General features: G+C 54.5%; 10 protein-coding genes across 10 annotated transcripts; 4 read left to right on the top strand and 6 right to left on the bottom strand.

The window, feature by feature from the left end:
- The first annotated feature begins 954 nt into the window (after window positions 1-954).
- On the top strand, window positions 955-2,140 carry N657DRAFT_373716 (uncharacterized protein). The gene has a single exon (XM_062787063.1). The coding sequence runs from the start codon at window positions 1,391-1,393 to the stop codon at window positions 1,985-1,987; it is 597 nt and encodes a 198-aa protein (XP_062642168.1). The 5' UTR covers window positions 955-1,390; the 3' UTR covers window positions 1,988-2,140.
- A 153-nt stretch (window positions 2,141-2,293) lies between these two features.
- N657DRAFT_583710 (uncharacterized protein) lies at window positions 2,294-4,629 on the bottom strand (the record flags this gene model as incomplete). Its single annotated transcript, XM_062789694.1, has 4 exons — window positions 2,294-2,511; window positions 2,569-2,764; window positions 2,837-3,076; window positions 3,163-4,629. 4 exons carry the CDS (start codon window positions 4,627-4,629, stop codon window positions 2,294-2,296), a joined length of 2,121 nt encoding a protein of 706 aa, XP_062642167.1.
- A 45-nt stretch (window positions 4,630-4,674) lies between these two features.
- On the bottom strand, window positions 4,675-5,169 carry N657DRAFT_541300 (WSC-domain-containing protein; the record flags this gene model as incomplete). Its single annotated transcript, XM_062787825.1, has 1 exon — window positions 4,675-5,169. A coding segment is annotated over one exon (495 nt), but the record flags the coding sequence as incomplete, so codon positions are not given.
- Window positions 5,170-5,924: 755 nt separating this feature from the next.
- Window positions 5,925-8,543, bottom strand: N657DRAFT_373696 (SGNH hydrolase). Its single transcript, XM_062787062.1, has 3 exons — window positions 7,705-8,543; window positions 6,407-7,651; window positions 5,925-6,352 (listed from the first exon to the last, which is right to left on the bottom strand). Exons 1-3 carry the CDS (start codon window positions 8,396-8,398, stop codon window positions 6,120-6,122), a joined length of 2,172 nt encoding a protein of 723 aa, XP_062642165.1. The 5' UTR covers window positions 8,399-8,543; the 3' UTR covers window positions 5,925-6,119.
- A 1,478-nt stretch (window positions 8,544-10,021) lies between these two features.
- On the bottom strand, window positions 10,022-10,444 carry N657DRAFT_714038 (uncharacterized protein; the record flags this gene model as incomplete). The annotated part of the gene is made up of 2 exons (XM_062797459.1): window positions 10,123-10,444; window positions 10,022-10,066 (listed from the first exon to the last, which is right to left on the bottom strand). Exons 1-2 carry the CDS (start codon window positions 10,372-10,374, stop codon window positions 10,022-10,024), a joined length of 297 nt encoding a protein of 98 aa, XP_062642164.1. The 5' UTR covers window positions 10,375-10,444.
- A 1,201-nt stretch (window positions 10,445-11,645) lies between these two features.
- Window positions 11,646-12,173, top strand: N657DRAFT_651310 (uncharacterized protein). The gene has a single exon (XM_062794140.1). The coding sequence runs from the start codon at window positions 11,724-11,726 to the stop codon at window positions 12,141-12,143; it is 420 nt and encodes a 139-aa protein (XP_062642163.1). The 5' UTR covers window positions 11,646-11,723; the 3' UTR covers window positions 12,144-12,173.
- A 115-nt stretch (window positions 12,174-12,288) lies between these two features.
- Window positions 12,289-12,823, top strand: N657DRAFT_714034 (uncharacterized protein; the record flags this gene model as incomplete). Its single annotated transcript, XM_062797458.1, has 1 exon — window positions 12,289-12,823. A coding segment is annotated over one exon (267 nt), but the record flags the coding sequence as incomplete, so codon positions are not given.
- On the bottom strand, window positions 12,432-13,188 carry N657DRAFT_714030 (uncharacterized protein). The gene has a single exon (XM_062797457.1). It carries the CDS (start codon window positions 12,995-12,997, stop codon window positions 12,731-12,733), a length of 267 nt encoding a protein of 88 aa, XP_062642161.1. The 5' UTR covers window positions 12,998-13,188; the 3' UTR covers window positions 12,432-12,730.
- A 1,777-nt stretch (window positions 13,189-14,965) lies between these two features.
- Window positions 14,966-16,119, bottom strand: N657DRAFT_373667 (uncharacterized protein). The gene is made up of 2 exons (XM_062787061.1): window positions 15,993-16,119; window positions 14,966-15,940 (listed from the first exon to the last, which is right to left on the bottom strand). The coding sequence occupies exon 2, from the start codon at window positions 15,886-15,888 to the stop codon at window positions 15,019-15,021; it is 870 nt and encodes a 289-aa protein (XP_062642160.1). The 5' UTR covers window positions 15,889-15,940; window positions 15,993-16,119; the 3' UTR covers window positions 14,966-15,018.
- A 3,210-nt stretch (window positions 16,120-19,329) lies between these two features.
- Window positions 19,330-20,069, top strand: N657DRAFT_373658 (uncharacterized protein). The gene is made up of 2 exons (XM_062787060.1): window positions 19,330-19,908; window positions 19,975-20,069. The coding sequence occupies exon 1, from the start codon at window positions 19,485-19,487 to the stop codon at window positions 19,866-19,868; it is 384 nt and encodes a 127-aa protein (XP_062642159.1). The 5' UTR covers window positions 19,330-19,484; the 3' UTR covers window positions 19,869-19,908; window positions 19,975-20,069.
- The last annotated feature ends 541 nt before the right edge of the window (window positions 20,070-20,610 follow it).

Here is a 20,610-nt window from a genome sequence, read left to right as displayed (position 1 = left end):
TCCATCATCGCGCAGCTGTCGGAGTCATGTTACTCAAGCGATGCTGACCGCTTCGACGGCTTCCCGATCGCTAGATGGCGAGGACGTTGTTTTATCGAGGACGAGCGCCAGAGACTCGCAATGGATCCAAAGACCCTCGAGATGCTTCAATGTTTGAAGAACTGGCTTCGCCGTGATGCAATCACCCTTGGGGGCATTTATTTCACGCCAGCAACGTCTGCCAGTGATGGCGCCGATCTATAACGGCTGTCAGCGCGGGCGACATAACAGGCGCCAATTACAGGGAGGCTACAAGCGGTAGAGCTGCTGGCAGGCATCGCAATCATCTCAAGTATGTCAATCAAGTCGCAATCGACTCAATCGATTCAATTATGGTCTTCAGGATATTCAAATAACTCAAGTTTCGCTGTGAAAATTGACTTGATTGGATTGTGATGAGCGCTGCACATGATGGATCGCGACTAGGGCGCCAGTAGCTTTTCTTGTTATTTTGTATCTTCGTCTTCTATATCTTCCTCCTAATCTTCCTTCTTACTCTCCTTTGATTTCCTTTTCCACTTACCTCTAGGCACCCGTCATGTGCCACGCTAACGAACAAACCAAAGAGGGATTGCTCTGCTGCGCCGACGCCAAGCAGCGGCGGACTCTTCGGCGATATCGAAGCTTCGTCTGCCCATATCATTCCAGGTTTCCAAGCTCTCAGTTACCTAACATCTTTCACTCAATCCAGCTTTGGGCCAAGCGCACTGATTACATCCTCCATTCGCTACCCGAGATCCGTCAGCTACCCGGGTGCTCACTCACTCTTCCAGTAAAATGGGAGCTGTGTCGTCTGAACCCGGCCAAATCTTCACCTGCCCTGACAAGCACACCACATGGTTCCACCCGCAGGCGTACGCGGCGACATCATCCTTCTACGGGCCCGGCCATTGCACAGGTTGACTTATTCTCAGCTCGTCAATCATCATCCGCTACGCCCTCATGACCTATTTTCCATCCCAGCAACCCTCTCGCGCTAGGGACTTGTCCTCAGGCGACTTCTTGGCCGTGATCGCGTACCCGGCCGTGGCCGCCGGCCATTGATCATCCAGCAACTGTCTTTGGAGCCAGGAAGGAGAGACACGCTATACTCGGTCGCCATATGCCTGCGGGGCGACACTTCTCTGATCTGGGCTAGTATGGAGCCTCGCGGCGACGAGACCGCGCCGACCATGGACGTCAGGACGGCTAGCGTGGACGACCTGCAACGCGTGCTGTCAATCCTAGCGAGCCGAAGTGTTGTGAGGCTTTTTGTAACAACTGGCGCAATGTTACTCGTTTTTGCCTCCTTTGTTTAGGTGTTGGAATTAAACTCGGGAGGAACCGCAAGCTTCCAGACCGATGGTGGGCTATGGTCTGCGTTCTCGTCACGGGATACCTCTGGTGCTTGGGGGCCTTGTGTCTCAGTTTCTTTACCTTCGGTAGTCCGCTCCATCCGGCGCGGGTATGGCTGCTCTTTTGCATTGATATTTTTCTCAGAGCAGGGACTTTCAATCTCTGTCTTGGTCTGGGAGCCTTGTTTCTAGGGCTATCCGTGTCGATCATCATTCGGAGCGGTTGTTATTACCCACTTGCTGCGCTTGATCACCTCAGCCGCGTCGTACTGCTGTTCCGCCACTGCGGCTCAAGGCGGCAGAAAGCAACAAGACTAAGTCCTTCTCTGCCACTGGGTGATACGCCTCACACATCGCTCATCGCAGCTTCAGTGGCCATAGGGGTTCCTGCGCTGTTGTTTCTTTATCTAGGGTTATTTCCACTCATCAAGGAGCTGCCTGACACCGATCTGTCAATGCGGGAGTTGGACCAGGCGGCTACTCTTGCTGGTGGCGGAATCGCTGCGCCAGTGAACACGTGGCAGCTCCATAGAGCTGCGGCATTCAGAAGTCGCACTGGATATAAACGGCTTTCGCGAGAGACCAGAGATTCACATTTAGCAAGTTTAGTGTGAGCAACCAAGGAGAGATGGATTACCGCCGCTTGAGTGGAGTTCGAGCCAGCTCAGCACGGAGGAGTAAGGGGAGGGCAACGTTATGATAGCCATGCCGGGCTTAATTTGACAAGAAACTGGGGGACACATCACGAAATTCGAGATTCGACTTTTCCAGTTGGGAATTACTGGGACAATGAGAACGCCGGTGGAATTGCGAAGCTAGGTGGACTATGGTTGACGTACAAATAGCCACAGACATGATAAAACAAAACAAACCTACCCATACAGGTGAAGGCGACCAGCGAGCTGACTCAGAGCTCATGCTCATCCGTTCGCCGACGGCGAGTTGTTGTTCCCATCGCTACGCCAGCACTTGAAGGAGCTGACCTGCCCACCCAAGTTGCCAGGGAGGTTGTGCACCCCCCTTGCGTTGTAGAAGACGGAACCTCCTGCGCAGTTGATATCTTGGAAGAACTGGCAATTGTAGTTGTCTTGGAGGCCGATCTGATAGATGCGGTCGTTCCAGTCCGAGGGAACGTTGGCTGATTGGCAGTGTCAACAGGGGGAGGGAGACCAGCAAAAGAAAGAGGAAAACGTACTGCACTCATTGTCGTTGCCATACATGGACAGGTTGGGGATGGCGGTGATACCGAGCGGGCCCCCTCCGTGGGCCCAGAACTTGTTGACGAAGCACCTACAGCCGCCATAGTTTTGCTTGCATCGCCAGACGCCGTCGCTGTCTCGAGTCCCCGCACACCCGTTGGTCGAGCATTGCTGGCGGGTGCCGCACGTTCTCTACACCCACAACACAGCCATCAGCATCTATCCATCATGCTTATCAGCCAAGGCAGAGAGCAGAGTTCTTACGTCTGTCGGCAGACAGGCACAGCCTCGGAAATTGCCCCGGCAGTAGGGTTGGAGCGAGTTGATGTCGAAACTGCCGTTGCACCCGTTCAGGTCGCAGCTTCGCCTCTCGCCGCATGTGTTGGGTGTGGCGTTGCACTCGCAGGGCTGCCACCAGTTGGTGCAGTGGCCGTAAGGATCGTTGCCCGTGAAGCGGCCGGCGCAGTTGTTGCCGTCGCAGCTCTGCCGGGCGCCGCACATGGCCTGTTCACAGATGCTGGTCAGTTGAAGTTCTTAAAACCCCCGAGTCAAGGATTCAGGGGCAGGGGAGATGAGTTTCTTGGACTCACCGTCGTGGCAATGCAGGGACAGGTCGCGAAGCGCCCCTTGCACGTCGCCCTGCCCGTGTCGGAGTTGAATGTGCCGGCGCAGCCGTTGAGGTCGCACGATAGAGGGTTCCCACATGTGTTTGTCGTTGGATTGCATCGGCAGGTGGCATATCGCCCCTTGCAAGTAGCAAACCCATCCGCGTCAAAAGTTCCCGCGCAACCGCCGGCATCACAGCTGGCCTGGTTACCGCACTGTTCCGCCTGTGGCAGACATCTGCAGCCGGCAAAGTTGCCCTTGCAAGTGGCTACTCCGTCCGAGTTGAAGGTGCCGGCACAGCCGTTTAGGTTACACGACAGCGGTGTGCCACACTGCTCGCTCTGTGGCAGACACCTACACCCGGCGAAGTTGCCCTTGCAGGTAGCCTGGCCGTTGGAGTCGAAGGTGCCCGCGCAACCGTTCAAGTTACAAGAGACCGGAGTACCACACTGCTCCGACTGTGGTAGGCAGCGACAACCAGCAAAGTTGCCTTTGCAAGTTGCCTGCCCGTTCGAATCGAATGTCCCGGCGCAACCATTCAAGTTGCATGACAGCGGCGCGCCACATTGCTCACTTTGAGGTAAGCACCTGCATCCCGCGAAGTTTCCCTTGCAGGTGGCTTGTCCATTCGAATCGAAGGTACCCGCACAGCCGTTCAGGTTGCAAGACAAGGGCGTGCCACACTGCTCCGATTGTGGCACGCACCTACACCCAGCGAAGTTGCCCTTGCAAGTAGCCTGCCCGTTGGAATCAAACGATCCAGCACAGCCGTTGAGGTTGCACGACAAGGGCGTCCCACATTGCTCACTCTGAGGCAAGCACCTGCATCCGGCAAAGTTACCCTTGCAGGTAGCCTGCCCATTGGCGTCAAACGTCCCGGCGCAGCCGTTGAGGTTACAAGATAATGGCGTCCCGCACTGCGTCCCCTGCGGCAGACACCGGCACGTGGCGTAATTGCCCTTGCAGGTGGCCTGGCCGTTGCCGTCAAAGCTGCCCGCGCACCCGCCCGCGTCGCACGAGGCCGGGTTGCCGCAGGTCGAAGCCGTCGGGCGGCAGACGCACCCGGGGAAAGACCCCTTGCAGGTTGCTCGGACGCCGCCCTGGTCAAAGGTGCCGGCACAGTTGTCTGCGTCGCAGGCGATGGAGGCGGGGCAGCTTGGCGGTGTGCTGGAGGTTGTTGTCCGGGATGTGGTAGTTGTCGGAGGCTGGGGAGGCACTGTTGTTGTTGTCAGGGTGGTCTGCCGGGTGGTGGAAGTCGTGACTGTGGATGGAGGCATGGCTGTTGTTGTTGTGGAGGTCGGACCTTGCGGAAATGTCGAGATGGCAGAGCTAGACCGCGTTATCGACGTCGAGGCAGACGCGGTCGCCGTACACGCTCGCTTTTCCAGGCCACCACCAGCACACGGGCATGACGTGCACGAGACGGTCGAGGTGGAAAGCGTCGTTGACATCGAGATGGATCCCGTCGCAGTACACCCAGGCGCATCCCCGGGCAGGTCCGCATACACGTTGATGCGCCAATTTCCACCGCACTGAACATCGCCGTCGCCTGTGCATGGCGTAGAGCATTCCCCAGCGCGTGTTTGCTTGCTCGTGTCGAGGCTGTCACCGCACCAACATTCCTCGCCATTCTCAACACCAAAAAGCCGGTACCCGCAGCACTGCTGGGCGCACATCAGGGGGGTCATTTGCGCGCTAGCCCCCTTTCCAACAGGCAAGAGCCGAGCGTCGGCGTCGACATAGCAGTTCGAGTACTCCCAGCCCTCGACCTGCTGAACCTCGAGCTCCCGCTTCTTGTACACCGTCAACCGCCAGAATCCACCGCACAGCAGCGTGTCGTCGCCTGTGCAGAGCGCGGTGCAGTCTCCCTCGGCCGCCTCGAGGGTCGAGTCAGGCGAAGTACTGTCGCACCAGCACTCATTGCCGTTCTCGACTCCAAAAACAGTCAAGCCCCTTACGTCGCAAAAAGCGGCGCATTGGGTGGGCGTCATGTCGTTGGCGGAGGTGGTGGCGCCGTTCAGAGTCCGCGAGTCAGCGTCGACGTAGCACCCGGTGTATTTCCAGCCCGGCACATCGCCGACGATGCCGCCGGCGGGGTTGGTATCGCCGCCGATGCAGGTAGCTATGGCCTGGATTTGGGGTCAGTAGGAAGGTCAGGCAGCTGGCAGGAAGGAGATAGAGATTCTACTTACACCCGGGTTGTAGAAGACATCCCCCCGTCGCACCGGGAAAGTATTCCCCGTGCTAGGGAACTGGCCCCCCGGAGGCGGGGTCGACGGCGTATCGCAGGGAACATAATTGTGGGTGCCCAACACGTTGAGAGGAGTTCCGGCTTCGGGATCGATGAGCGCCTGGTCGGTGTGGTACTGCGCGGCCTCCTTGACGAACGACTTGACCCGAACTGCCACGCTTCCGGGGACTTGCAGCTCAGCCTGGAGATCGGCGCGGTCTAGGAACGTGGCGATCACGCCCGAGACAATGGCTGTAGACAAGGAAGTGCCTTTCTGCCGCTGTATCGCATCGAGATCTGAGCCGTGACGAGCGCACGTCATGTCGGAGCCGGGAGCATAGGCCGTGATGAGCGAGAAGTATCTGTTGGTGCCTCCTCCGCGTTCCTCCCTCCAGATCTTGCCCTCCGGATTGGTTCCACCGACCACAATCAGACTGTCCTCGCCAATGAAGCCTTGGTGGGCGTGCCGCCGCGGAAACTCGACCCACCAGTCCTCAGGGGCCGAGGCAGTGTTGCCCGCGGCACACACTACGACGACGTCCTCACGCTTGAAGTACGGCAGGAACCAGCGCCACGGGTCGTATTTCAGGTATATTGGCGAATCTGGTGGGTCGGCGTTGTCCAAGTCGTCTTCGTCGGCCCAACTCGCTATCGGCGTGCCTATCTCAAGGGCATCTCGTCAGTCTGTTGTCTTGTGGGGGGTGCGCGAAGCTAGGTAAGGTACGTAGTAAACTCACCCCCTGAGTAGTTGAGAACGGCCTTGCCCTGCTTGTTGTGTTGTTTGACATCGAATAGGATCCAGAGCAAGCCTTCGAACAGAGAAGCGCCTTTTGGGGATCCGGTTTGCGAACCCAGTTCCCACCGGACGGGTATAATGTTGTTTCCCGTCTTGGTGACTCCATATTTCTTGCCGCCAATGAGGCTGGCCATGCATGTGCCGTGACCTAACAAGAAGATTAGTATCCGTCCAGAATCTTCAGATACTTGCGACTTCCTACCGCTGGCGTCATCAATTACCCCAAGCTTGCTTGCCCTTGTGACGTAGGACGGCAGTCCGTCCGTTCGGAGTCTGCTCGAGATCTCGTGATGGTCGAGATTAGCCCCCGAGTCCAAGACGTAAATGTTGACGCCGCTGCCGCCTTTTGGATCATGGAGATATCCGCGGCGAAAGTCGAGAAGGCGCAGGTCCGGCAGAGCAGGCGGCTGGGATAAGACGCCTAGGTGCCATATGTCGACATTGTCTCCCAGTGGGTACAGGTGACGCTCGAAGTCCAAATCCGTGGTCGTGGCGGGCGAGGGAATCCGCTTCTGCAGGGTGCCGTCTCGCCTCTCAGTGGCATTGGCGACCCCTGCAGCGTCCTGGGTGGTCCAAGGAACAACCGGCCATGCAGGCGGCAACTCATCGGCCCGCTCAAAGAGTACCCCCACGACGCCAGTAACAGTGTCCCTGATCTTGCGCGCTGCGTCTGCCTCGATCCACACCGCGTAGCCCCTGATATTGATTCCCGGTTGTTCAATCCGCTGGGCGTCGAGCCTGGAATTGAGCGGGTGGTTGATCATGGCCTCGAATTCTTCCAATGTCCCGTCGTGCATGATGACGACGCGCTTGTGGTTTGCCCCGCGACTGTTTAGTCGATTAATGATGGCCTGCCTGATCCGGGCGTGGCCGATGCTCTTGGGGTGGAAGGCCTTGCCCCAGGCCTCGGGAATGTTAATGCCGCCCGAGAGGTTGCCGTCTGTGTCGTCGGTGATCCAGTCGGCGAGCTGCTTGCCCTCGGCGGTGCCCTGCTGCGCCGAGCACAACATGAACTCGCCCCAGCCGTCGCCCAGTGGCGGCGTAGTCCCGTTGAGAAGGGCCTCACACTCGGAGGGCGTCAGGTTGACAGGCTCGTCGGGGTATGATGGGGGTAGAAGCGAGCCGTCGGGAGCGGCATCCCGTCCTTGCAGCAAGAAAAACCACGAGTTGGGGTTCTTGTTGTCGGGTTCCTTGACGTCGGGCTCGCAAAACCTGTGGCCCTCAAAAAGCTCGTCGATCGGGACAAAGACAACCTGTCCGAATTCCGATTCCCTCGAGACTTTCTCGGCTGCCGCCTTGACGACCTCGTTCATGTCGCTGACGAGCTTGTTGAGTGCCTTTCTGCGCTCCACAGTGAGATACTGCTTGTTAGGCTCGAGTAAGCCCCAGAAGCTAATGTGTCTGTTGTTGCAATCCGTCGTCTCCTCGTTGAAGAAACGGGCGTAGCCTGGAACGCATTAGACACGAGAGCATTTTACACCGCAGAGCAGGATGACATACCTGTCACAACCAGCCGGAACGAAGTGATCAATTTGCCCGGAGCTTTTGCCGCGTCCAAGATGGCGCGATACGCATCCTCAAGGTTCTGACGCATGTCGGTGGACTTGACCCTTTCGGTTTTGGCCTCAATGACGGAGTCGCAGCTCGGGCTGCCGAACTTGGCACGGACAAGACAGGCCTCGATGACCTCCGAAAATCCGGCATCGTTGCCGCCAATCGAGATGGTCGCAAAGCCTCGCAGCTGCTCCGGGCCGTCTCGGAATTTGGTGATTTGGGATTGAACTTCGGCGATTTTGGCACTGGAACAGGCCTGGAAGCTGAACTGGACATTCGACCCCCCCGCAAGTGACCCGTCCGTTTGGATTTGGTTGGGGTAGGCATTGACCCTTCTCCTGCAGTCGCCCGTGTCGCTTGCGTGTTTGCTGCCCGCGCCTATGCCAGCTGCGTATGAGTCTCCGAAGGCTGTCCAGCCGCCCTCGATCACCTGGCTAAGGGCGATAGGGAGGAGAAGAGAGAGGAGAATGGCGCTGGCACGCATCGTGAAGCACCACATGTTTGGGATGAAAGAAGATACTCCCAGCCCGAGTTGTGAGCGAGCTGACCTCGATCGTGTCGAGAAGCCATCTTTATGTACATGCAGCTCATGACTATCACTGCCCAAGGCACATTTACCTACATACCTTAATTTGCCCATGACTACCTTGCCTACCGTACCTACCTACCTAATTTTCCCATGACATCTGACAGCCCAATCGGACTACTACTGTGTATTGCTTCGACCCTCGTACAAGCTGACCATGGGACTGAAGTGGGAACGCGCGTGATTGTAGAAACTGCTGCCTGGCAATGCCAAGGGGACTTTGCTAGGGGTTGTCTGACAGGCATTGCCAATATTGCGGTCCACTACGGCGCACTGCGGCTGGGCAGTCAGGCAGACCACCACTATAGCAGCGACAAGAGCCCGTTTTGGACTTAACATGTTTGGTCTGAGTAATGCCCCTGAGACTCGCACCAAAATGGTCCGCCGCTTATTCAGGCCAACTCTATCACACTTCCAATCAGCTTTCAAAAGGGGCAAGCTGTTTGTCTGGTGATTCATCTTGGCTACAAGCTTCCGAATGACACGCGGGACAAACGATCAAAACGGAAAGAAGTCAAATGGCTGCTCAGGTTCCTCCGATCAACTAGCAAATCAGCGATCGTTATATGTACTGTAAGGCACCATCTGAAGTATGGTGCTCTAAGGTAGTTCGCTGTTTCTCGGCCCCAGCCAACTCCGAGCGCATTCGGAATAAGACTCGGCTAGTTTTCCAAGGTACCTAACTTGCTTCGGGTTCGTCCTCTAACCTCCAGTTTCCGAGTGTAGTCGTGTTCGGCCAGTCACAATGGACGGCGCGAACGTACTGGTAAGAAGCGTAGTTAGGGCAGTCTTGGCTACACCGGAGCTGCTCCAGGCCATCTTGCTCGAACTCGATATGGTCAGCTTGTTGGTGTCGGCTCTGCGCGTTAGCGAAGAATGGAACCGTGTTATATCGCACTCGCCTGCTCTCTAGAAGGCCCTCCTCTTCTTGCCGGTCAAACGTCCCGAGGGAGACGGTGCTGTTGGGGGTTTGAGGTGAACCCTCTCCTGGCGAAGAAATTGCGACCTCTCGTCTTTGACTCGGTTAGCGACAAGTACGGCTACATCCGCGCCGCGTACACTGCTTCTTTGCGCTGCCTTGGACGCCGATCGCCGGCGCCAACAGGGAAGTCAGTCGGGCATACTGGTTATCGTGACTGCGTTACACGGTATTCGTCCAGCCCGCCATATGTGGCGGCCACGCATTTCGATAGAGAGGTAGTCGCTAAAGAACGGAATTTTTGCGACGCTTCACACCAGACGGGGAGGGGTCTCCTGACGTGGGAGGCGGAAGTCTACGTAAGGAATACTATTACTGGAACTCGAAATGGCCAAAACAGCTGCAGATAGATCAAGCGTCTACTCCCGTCACAATACACTGGCAGAAGAACGGAGAGATGGTTTTAAGCCCGGGCCCAGGCAAGTGTTTTGGGTGAGTAACGACTGGAAACTAAGGTACCAGAAAGCGATAGGCGCGTAATGGTGATCAGGATCCGCCACTACAAGAAGATGAAAGTTCAAACACGAAGAAATGCTAGGACAGTTGTCCCTTGCTAACTCCTGAAAACCCTAGCCTGCCATATCTTCCCCAAGGAGTTGCTAGGGTCTCTCGAGCTCGCATCTAACGTACGAGCGGTTTGATTAGTCGATCCACGCCAGGTCTATTCGAACGAGGTCACTTACTAGGTCTGGTTTCTCCTAGTTGATCCACACGCAACCAGTTCCCTTAGATGCACAGTTCATCTATATCAAAACTGTTAGTTACCTCGAAATCACAGACGATTCAGACATGGACTAACGATGGACCTGGGACCACTCCAGCCGCACTTCCAATTTCCGCAGGGCGGGACCTGGCCCTGGCACTTGCAGTTGTCGTCGCCGACGTACGACGCGCCCTGGCAGATGGGCAGGTTAGCAGTGCAACGAGCCTCGATGAGGTGGCCCGAGTCGCGCTCGACGATGCCTTCGGCCATGTTGGCGACAGGCTCGGGGAGAGCGGAGGCGCCGGCAGCCATGAGGGCCAGGAGAGAGATGACATTGGTGAGCTGCATGTTGGGAGTCTTGAGAAAGTCGGGTTGCTGGTCTGGGAAATTGGGAACAATGTAGGAGGAGATGAGGATTTCGTTGAGTGATGCTGGATGCAAAGGTTACTTGGACGCAGCGAGGTCGAGTCTTTATATACCTGACCATCGGTTACCTTTGTCTCAATGTTTTCTTTTTGCCTCCCCTATATTGCTCCTCGGGATCTGCCTTGCGGCTCGCTCCTCGACAACCGTGAACATTGAACGTGTTGCATGCAGCAGCAATGTGCACCGTCACCAACAATCGACAATCTAAGCTCGCACTCGAATCCGAAACTCGCACTTGAATCGCACTTGCATTCTAATAAGCTCACTTGACGACCAACACTTCTCGGCCCACATAAAAAAAACTTCACATTGTGTTTTCAGTTGGTCCAACGTTACTCCAGTCAGCTTATTCACCAGATACAGCAGGTGGTTAGACCAAGGTCTAATCGTACGACAATACTTTGAACTGGGAGTTGTTGACGTATTCCATATCAGGGACTTATGGAGCGTCAAGTCTTCTGAGTGCTGCATCGCTCTAACCTAAACCGTTGATGTAGGGCCAATTCTCCGAGAGTAGCAGTTGCACCTATTATGTGTATATAGAAAGGGTTTCAAGTACTGTTCCTACAATGTGTATGTGCTACGTCTTGGACGGAACTGGGCAGTAATCGGTTCCGCAATTGCTCCTACAGCCTTTCAGGATTCTCATTGGGTCCAATGTGTCAACTGGAAACGATCGGAGTCCCCATGGATCTTCGTCTCTGTGTATCGGGCCTAGGGCTATCATTGATCGGGCCTACCTGCACAGCCTCAAGTCCGACCATAGATGTTACCTAGAGAGCGGGCATACAAAACCGTTTGTGTCACTAAACTTGCATATCGTGCTGGGGTTTTCTGGCACTGCCAAATTGCGCCTTGTAGCCCGATAGGTTTATTCTATAGGGTTGCAGATCGATGACCTAGAGCGGCTGTGTGGGAGCACAAGGAGTAACCTCGGTCTTGACTCCTCGCTTTCCAGTCCCTGCCTTTGTCGAAAGAAAGGCGAGGCCGGCCCTGGCTGAATACCTAAGGTATCTTACTGACCCGGGCGTGCGATACTGACATCTCGGCAGTAGCCCAACAGGGCGGTTCGAATCACGCAGTGACCAATCGCCCCCTTCCCTAATATGATATGCGCCCTGCGCGGTCCGGCCCCTCACTTGTCGTCTTCCTGACCGAAGTACTCACCTTACCTAGATAGCAATTTGAAGGCGCCGTCCTGATCTGTCTGATTACTCTGATACGCGCCGACGGGGACGAGAGGCTCGTCACTATCCGCCCCATCGGCTTACATGCGATGTACGCGCCACGTTCTTGAGGTGCTGATCGCTCCGAGTCTGGCTTCCGTGTGCAGAATATGCGCCAACTTCGTCCTAAGCAGGCCGGGCTTCCTGCGTGCTCGAACCTGTATCACACCTCTTCCATTGTTACTCTTCCCCTCGCTCGCTCTCAACCTTCTCCGTAAAACCAACAGATCCCTCCTTCTCGTTGGCTTTCCTCCTACTCATTCACGTGACTGGCAACTCTTTAGCGGGCCTGCTGCGGTCGGGATTGAAGTTGTCGGGTTAAGCACCGATGTGGGGCTGAGTTGGCGGACGAGGGCCGGATACTGCGTGCCGGAGGCCGTCAACCGATGCTGGTTGGCAAAACATCCAAAACTGGGAAGAATTAAAGCACTCAGCAATTTGATTCAGTTGCTGGATATGGAGTAATGTGGTGTCCGAGATGCAAAGAGGCGCTGGCGATGGCGGCTGCAGAATTTCAGTAGTGAGGCTAGCCCAGAGACTGGCGCCCCAATTAAGATTGCGGGCGTAGGATTTTCCATCACATCATACTGTTTCTCACAGAATACAGTATGTAGCACATACCTCCTCGTGCTGGGCGACGCCGAGCAGCATTCCCACCTCTGCCCCATCGAGCCCCCAAACTATCATCCACCTGTCGCCTCACAACCCATCAAATGTCGGCTCTCCAACGCGAATTAGCGAAATTGAAGATGGCTCCTCGCAAAACAAGAAGAGAACGACTCTCCCTGGGCCGCCGGACTTTGGGAACAAACTCCAAGGGACCTCCAAGCTGGAACGTTCAAGACGCAACCAACATCCCGCTATCACATCATCCTGACCCCCAACAGCCCGGTTTCTTCAGCGGCTGAACTTCAAGAGCTCGCCGAGCTTGAGTGGTTGCCTGAAGCAATCGAAACAAGCCAGGTTTGCGTGTACTGGACCGAACTCAAGAAGTGACCATCTGCCAAGTGAGCTACGAGGAAAAGGAGAGAGTGAAGAAGAAGGCGGAGATCTCAAGCGGCATCGAGGACAATACCGTGGTTATGTCCCAGGGGAAGCAGAGATATCCCAGAGTGGTGACAGCGTTGAAGAATGGTGTTTCGGCAGGACAGCATGGGGATAAGAACGGGAAGGATTGTGAGGCGGCGAGGGCGGCGAGTAATTGAAGTGCGAGGGATTGCGCCTGAGGCACACCTGGGTTTAAGACTCGGGCTCATCAGATGGAATAAACGGCCCAGGAAGGGTTGCTGCCAGTGTTCTCCCTGAGGCCACCTTTGCATTCAACTTCGTTGCTGTGGAGGTCCTTCGCAGTTTGGAATCGAATGGTGGTACGAAAATATGATGGTCGGCAAACTCTCCCGCTGACGATACGCTCTATGCCCTCAACCAGCGACAAATAATAAACAAGCTCAGCATTCCTTAACTGATCTCAATGGATAAAGTATGAGAAAAGGCGGCTCGTACAACGGTGCGGATGCCCGATTGAGCGGGTTATACAAAGAAGTCGCCTGTTGAGGGCTCCTTCCGTTCAGTGCGACTTTCCCAGTTCCCTCTTCTTTTTGCCACTGTTGTTGGATCCAGTCAGGTACGAGCTCCCAAGGCAAGGCAATTTATCCCTGTACCCGGAGGAAGGTCACTCAATAAGCTCATGCAAGAGCCAAAGCGCCATTCTCCATCTGAGAGAGCTTTCATGAAGTTCGAGCCCGCCGCACCAACGTGGACGCCAACTTGGAGCATCGGAGCTATCATGAGCAATTCACCACAAGAGCTCATCGACCTCATCGCCGAAGATTTACATTTCAACAAACTCGGCTTCCGGTCGTTTAGCCCAGTATGCCACCATGACCCGGCCGTGGCAGCGTGCCGTCAAACGACGCATCTTCGCCAAGCTTCAAGTCGATCCAGGATATGGAGATGTTGGAGTGCATTCTCAAGGACCGCCGTCGAGGGAACTACCTGAAGGACCTCTGGTGAGACATCAGCGTGAGGCAGCACGGATTTCACAGAACTGTCCCGCAAGAATATTTGCACCTATTCAACGGGTGGATACGGCCGGGGGGGGGGAAGGGGGGGGGTTTTCAGAACCTATTGGGTGAGACATCCATTCACATGGAACAAGCCACCGTCATTATAAGCCCATTGTCTCGCGATTGGCTGGCAACAACAACAAGAGGAGAGGGAAACTGGGCGCGTACTCCTGATAAAACATGAAGCTCTATTCTTTCGTGACTCTAGAAACGACCATCTCCAGACCGTGATCACATATCAACATCGAAAGATCCCTGGTAACATGAAGAGTCTAACTCATGCTTCCCAGTTCTTGCAGTAAGTCGCAGTGTGGAAATTGGTGGGTGGGAAGACGTCAGTCGGATAGCTTTAGATTTCGGCTTCATCAGAAGTTGCTCCTTCGGATGTCGCTTCAGTTTCTCCGTTGTTTCTCCCGTCGCCTGGCTTGATTATGACGACCACATCATTGTAGATGAAGCCTTGAAGGAGTCGGGGTCGTACCAGTCCTCGTGTTCCCCGCCAATGTAGACGATGCGACCCTCGGGCAACGTTGTCTTGCTGTGCCGCAATCGATTGAAAGTGGAAACAGGCCACTCAAGATCTGAATTTTCTCACGGACCCATCGTCTCCGTCCCATCGTAGGCCCTCCCTCCATGGTCGATATTCCAGAAGGGTTTGTCTATCTTGGTGAGGATGTCAGGGCATTCGTCCTGGATTGCCTTTGCGTCAGGCAGAAAAAGCACCGCATGTCCTCCGACAAGGGGTTAGGGGAGCGAGCAGGGTACAGGACAGTAACATACTCGGGTGCGTCCGCGCTCATGATTCACTCACGCCAGTTGAGGATAACCTGTGTATATGTAGTTCAGAACGCTTATGAAGTTATCTGTTTGAGTACAGGTGCCTTGTAACAAGTGAAGTCGGACTCAGCTGTTTGTGGGAATAACGTTAGCGGTTTGTGGATGATCAAATAACTTAGCTTATAAAGAGCGTTAAAATAGGTTAGACCTTTAGACTGCCTGGTAACGGATGACCACCTTAGGTGACTGTGCATTTTTGGAACGCATGACCACCTTAGGTGACTGCAATTTTGGTGTTTACCTGGTCGAGTGACACTATTATATCCCGATGTTGCATTCTATTCTCATTGGTCACAAGACAGCAACTTGACGGGGTAAGTAAGGTACCTTAGTTTGATCAGCGGATTTGTATGTTTCCATACATCTACTTCCGCCAAACACTTCGAAATCTGAGAATATCAGCATATTTTCCGTCTCATACAGTGATGACAAGCGCTTTAGTTGTCGTTCCTGTCCACCCACTGTAACGCCGCCACCATTGACACAAACAGAAACTCAGTCCACACGCGATATCCAGCCAAGTTCAGATGGACGTGATCCACCAAGTGCTCCTCTATGTTGATCTCAAGAGGGCGAGATATGAACAGCACCCTTTCGATCGCGCCCCGGTCCATGAGCAGGTTGCCCAGATCTTTCAGCTTGTCGTCTGCGCCCCAAACGACGTGGCTTGACATGTCCTTTCTGTCAAACAGCCCAGTCAATAGCAATCGAGACCTTGGACTGGCGCGCAGCAATGCCCTGAGCAGTACCTCCAGCGCAGCCACATCCTCGTACCTCAACCCATATCTCGGCGACAGGTTGTTGGTCCCAACGTGAACAAGCCATACTTTGACGGTCCCACATCTCGCCAACAAGGGCAACAACCCTGGTAGTCCCCTCTCCTCGTCTCCAACAAGCCGGTAGGCAACGTTTTGTATCTTGTCACCGCCCACGCCAGCGTTGAACACGCGATCGAATCGGTGCAGGGTGGGGTGCTCATCGGACTTGAGCTGGTATCTGGACAGGGTGTCGTCGTTGAGCATTACCGGGGACGGCCAGGGCGCGACAAAGTTGGGGGACTGGCCGGTTGTGGTCATGCGTTCCAGCATGGAGTCGCCGAGGAGGACGACTGTTGGACCGTTCTCGGGAGAGTCTTTTGTATGGGCTTGCAACAACGGAACATGTACGTTCTTAGAAGTGTCGTAGGAGCGGGCTTTATACTTGGCGATGGACTTCAAGGCAGCGAGAATCGAGTCCATCTCGCTAAGAGTGGAAGTCTTATTCCCGTCTTGGGAATTTGCTGCCGCATCATCGATGGTGCTGTTCATCGTGGTGAGATGCTTCGTGTTTGCCAGGGAAAGCTGAGAGAAACAAGGGGCACTGCATATTGTGAGTTTGTTGATTGAACCAAACAAACAAAGCACTGACTCACCTCGATTCTTTCTCCTGATGCTCGGCGTGTCTTGTCTTAAATGTGCATTTGCATTTCAGGCAAGCAAATGTATCTGAGGTTGCTCGTTCCTTGCTGAGTCACCCGGCCGCGGTCAGTGGTCTCACAGCGGGATCGGATGGGAGCTCGCAGCACACTCAAAACGTGACTCGGGTTCCTTGTTGTAATAGCTGGCCAGACATCAGCAGTCCTCGTAGCGGACTGCTCTTGGCCTTGCGAGTGCAATGCGGTGCGAAGTGATCAAGAGGGAGCCAAGGTCGGGTAGGAAACGATACGCGATTCTTCCGCCATGTGTGGTTACTGTTCGAAACGCCTCCTTGGCACTGTCGCTTGTGATCTCCGAGAGAGCTTGAGCACATGGAAGGTCAGTGACGGGAACTATTTTAAAAAGCTCAAGCAGCGGTCACTGGGGATTTGCCACAATATCCCCTGGGTCAATGGTGCCGTTTCGGTCCGTTCATCTAAGGTAGTCTTGTTTTTGGCGAACTCGGATTGTTCATCGCTAAGACTACGGTCATCGCTCCGGCCAGCGCGAGCGTGGGACGTGGAGTGGGGCGTGGTTGAAGTACGCTGGGGTTAGGGTGTTGCTACATAATTAGCCTGATGTACGGAGCCGATAGGCACAAAACGAGTATATCTACTTCAGTACTAGCGTGCTTACTACATTTACGCCCTCAATGCTCAATTACTCACTACTTTACGACATCAAACCTATATTAATAAATGGTAGTCAAAAGTAGGAAGCGTTGCATTTAACCACTACTTAAGCCACACAGTATAGCCAATGCATAAACCTTACGTTAATCAAACCCCTGCAAAAAGTTCGTCACCTCCAGATCATCAAGTTACACTAGAAAACAGACAGCAACGCGACAATACGTGTACAACGACGGACATAGCGAGCAACGTTTGTTCTGGTAACGCCGATGAACTCGGCTGTCCCGTCGACCATAGCAAGTTCAAGCTTGAGAACCTCGATTCTCCCGTTTACCCAATCTGTGAGTGTTGTCCTTATACTACGGGGGATCGAGGAAAGCTTCGTGTAGAGAGTGGGGGTCGTACACGTACTGCAGGTAGGGGATGGAGTGTTGTGGAGGAAGGGGAAAGTTTGGGGGAAATTATAGCGGCGCGGCTGTATATGCAATGAAAGGGGATTAGGTTCTTGGCTCTAACTGGCCAGCATTGGGCTTTGTTTTTAAATGGCTCAAAGATGTAGACTAGTGATGGGGGCTCACTAGCAATTTTCTAATCACCCCCCTGGTGCGAGCTAAGTAAAATGGTCGCAATGCTCGAGTGCTAAGGTGGTTATGTTCGTTTTGTGCCTATCGGCTTCCGTACGTATGCCTTTCTGAGAGAATTCAACCTTCCCGTCTCAGTGAAGGAGCCATCATCAAAGCAACTCTCAGCCAGCAAAATGGTGCTACGCAGGTACCGCTGGAGAACTCACAACGGCCCCATAGCTCCCAACTCAGCTATTTCTCCTCCGATACCTACGGACGGGATACCAGCACTTTCGACGATGCATGCAAGATGTTTCCAGAATGGACGGCATCGCCCGGGCGAAACCTTGCGAAATGCGCCACCTTCTCTCGAGCCGCTCGGGCGAGAAGGCATCTACCAAACAATGGTACTTTACACAGCTGCATTTCTATGGAATTCCAATCAGGGAGGGGGGTCGGTAGAACTATCTGAAGGACTTGTTGCATCACGCCCTTCATGCTGAAAAGGTGAGTTGAGAAAATCAGCATGGACCTTCTGTTCACCCCACTGGGCTGACGAAGATACCTGCTAGTGCGATGAACTAGCAGACCGTCTCCAACAGCAAATATATATTATTCCTACGCCGCTGTGCCCTAGGGCGTGCCGGACCTTCAACAACTTACTATACAGGAAAACCGCGCCCTCTTGGGCCGGGTGAAAAACCCATATCGACAATCAAGGAAACGATCAGTGTGTGATCCTGCAAATACAAAGTGGGAAGGCCTCTTGGCCTTCGAAGGAAAGGGTATCAGACTGCGAGCTCCAGCTCCAGCCTCCTGGCCAGACTGTACATCGGCAGTTTCCCCGAGTCCATCAGCCAGTCCAGGATCCTCCCCGTTAGCCGTGCAGCTTTGGGACTGATTCCCTGTAGGACAGAATAAAAGTCCCTTCGCGTTCTGATCTCGGCTCTCTCCCATCTTCGAGTCAACGGTGGGGCCAAGCACCACATCACAAGGTGTTCGACAGTCTCTCGCCCCTCTCCACACTCGCATATAGGCGTCAGTACCTCTGGGACTCTCCTTTCGAATAAGAAAGCCCGAAGGCCTATGGCCCCGGTTCGAATTTGGATCAACAGTGAACTCTTCGCTCTGCTGAGGCCGTCGTGTCTCCTTAGGGTTTTGTCTTGGAACAGAGTCTCGTGCTGGTGGTCAAGGTCATCTGCGGGCCTCGTTGCTGTCCGGCCGTCTCGTTCCTTGAGCCACCTCTCTCTCCAGGCCTCCTCCATTACTCTGTCCGTGTCGGCAGTCCCCCCCGTCCAAACTGCAATTGTGTTGGCGGCTTCTTCTACCGCTGTAGGCTCCTGCGGCCCAAAGGCTCGCGGTCGGCCCCTGTTATCCGTCCTCGAGTTGAATATCTGATATATCTTGCCGCAGGCCGCATGAGTCCAACAGCAAATACGATGATGCCCATAGGCAGCTCGAGGACATGATGCTCGCCAAAAATCAAGGGCGGCCCTGCGGAAGAGACCAACTCCGATCCACCCCGCCTCATTGCAAAGTACTTCCTGGACTCCGAAGGGCGGCCGGACGGAAAGAAGACTCTAGGCCCGCTTTCGTTTCGCTTGTGGAACAACCAAGACGAGTTTGACGAGGTGATCGCGGCTTTTCCAGACCTTGTCATCCTGAAGACTTGGAGCACCGTGTTTGCCGGCTGGGAGGATACCATGCAGAGGGGCATTGAGAATGAGTTTGCGCGGCTCGAGACCCTTTTTCGATAGAAAGAAGGAAATTCGCAGCGCCCAGGAAAAATCTCGACTTGGAGTGGTTTCTCAGCAGGTATCTCGCTGTCGACATCGATGGCAACATCCTCACAACAAGAGGGAAGTCATCCACCCCGGTGACTCTCAGCCGGTTTCAACTCCAGAACCAGAAACTCCCAGACCAAATGGTTTCGAGAACGCTTGATCTCCACTCAAGAAGTATGGTGTGTCCGCTGTTATCGGGTGGGACGCCGGGGAAGTGGGCGTGGAATGGAGCGCCTAAAAGAGGAGTATTTCCAGGAGCAGCTGAAAGAGGGGGCCGAGATACGCACCGAGCATGAAAAGAAGAGACTCGAGAAGAAGGCGAGGAGGGACCGTCGATATAAGCCACATTACGACTTTTTCGTACAACAGCAGCAACGGCCGAGCCCTCGGGGATTGCACACCTGCTGGGTTGTTACCTGGTTGAGCGCTATGGAGGTCCCAATTCGGACGACTACAACGACAGCAATCTCATGAAGCTCAACATCTTCCCGGTCAAGAGTTCGCATGGCGTTGTTGCGTCGTTCTGCTTCGGCACTATTGAAGGAACAATGTTGGTGGGGATGTCCAGGCGGGACGTCGAAATGCTCAGAGAGGAGCAGCCCAAACACTGCCCATATAGCGACCCTGAAGACTCCGGCGAGGACGATAGGAGCCCTGGTGCCTCCAACACTAACCGGGACAGAGATGTCAAAGGCAGGTTGATCGGCAGGAAGCGTTCAGTCGGACAGATGGCCGATCCGTGGGGAGTGCCAGCCGCCAGGGTTAAGCGACAGAAGATGAATTCCTTAGCGCAGGACGAAGATCGCGCTAATCGCATCTATTTCCAGTTCGCCTACAACGATGTCAACGGATAACCCAATGTTGACGACCGAAATGAGCACATTGGCTATCACAATTTTGACGAGATGGAGTTAGCCGCAAGCGGCGTCTTCTCATATGGCAGCCGACGTCGTTACCTACTCATCTCCAAAATTGTCCAGAAACAGGAACGCGACAAGAAGTCGATGCTTTGCTATGAGTTTGATGGACGATCATGGGGATGCTGGGGTTTAAGGTGGCGGTATGGATTGGTGATTGTTGGCTCCCTGGGAGACATTGGAGGATCAAATTGAAACTTCAACAACGAGGGGGGCTCTGAATAGCAGGTATTGTACATGTAAACACTGGACGAAGCGAGTTGAGGATTGCTTCATGTCCTGGCAATTCCCTGAGTCAGTACATGTAGTGCCCTTGGGGACATTTTCCAAGTAAAGGTTCCGGTATCCTCACCGGTCTGGGGCAATCTAAATGCCTCGAATTCGCTAGAGGCTGGAAGCGGGCTTGGAGAAGCAGTTCTCAAACTTGAGACTCGTATCGTGAACCCCGCGTGCCTGCACACCAAGGACCTGCTACCGTTTTACCTACCTCACGTGATACCGCATCACGTCCAAGTATCATCTCAAATGGGAAATCATTAGCTGTAACTTGATGTCGTGAGACGGCCCGAGAGTCCGGGGAATCCCTAGACTAGAATGCATGCTCGTCGAGTCGTTGATCACATATATGTATTATTCCTACGCCGCTGTGCCCTAGGGCGTGCCGGACCTTCAACAACTT

The sequence above is a fragment of the Parathielavia appendiculata genome, assembly GCF_033297405.1.
Source record: "Parathielavia appendiculata strain CBS 731.68 unplaced genomic scaffold N657scaffold_47, whole genome shotgun sequence".
Classification (NCBI taxonomy): Eukaryota; Fungi; Ascomycota; class Sordariomycetes; order Sordariales; family Chaetomiaceae; genus Parathielavia; species Parathielavia appendiculata.
The sequence above is the reverse complement of the archived record's forward strand: the minus strand, read 5'-3'. Positions and strand labels throughout refer to the sequence as shown.

What these genes read in the sequence shown, in the direction of transcription:
- N657DRAFT_714030 (XM_062797457.1), bottom strand. Translation starts at nt 12,997, where the DNA reads ATGCAAAGGTGGCCTCAGGGAGAACACTGGCAGCAACCCTTCCTGGGC.
- N657DRAFT_651310 (XM_062794140.1), top strand. Translation starts at nt 11,724, where the DNA reads ATGCGATGTACGCGCCACGTTCTTGAGGTGCTGATCGCTCCGAGTCTG.
- N657DRAFT_373667 (XM_062787061.1), bottom strand. Translation starts at nt 15,888, where the DNA reads ATGAACAGCACCATCGATGATGCGGCAGCAAATTCCCAAGACGGGAAT.
- N657DRAFT_373658 (XM_062787060.1), top strand. Translation starts at nt 19,485, where the DNA reads ATGAAGCTCAACATCTTCCCGGTCAAGAGTTCGCATGGCGTTGTTGCG.
- N657DRAFT_373716 (XM_062787063.1), top strand. Translation starts at nt 1,391, where the DNA reads ATGGTCTGCGTTCTCGTCACGGGATACCTCTGGTGCTTGGGGGCCTTG.
- N657DRAFT_373696 (XM_062787062.1), bottom strand. Translation starts at nt 8,398, where the DNA reads ATGGGCAAATTAAGGTATGTAGGTAAATGTGCCTTGGGCAGTGATAGT. An exon ending in GTTCCGGCTGGTTGTGACAG is followed by an intron (nt 7,652 to 7,704) that starts GTATGTCATCCT and finishes AATGCGTTCCAG; the next exon opens with GCTACGCCCGTTTCTTCAAC. An exon ending in GGTAATTGATGACGCCAGCG is followed by an intron (nt 6,353 to 6,406) that starts GTAGGAAGTCGC and finishes TCTTCTTGTTAG; the next exon opens with GTCACGGCACATGCATGGCC.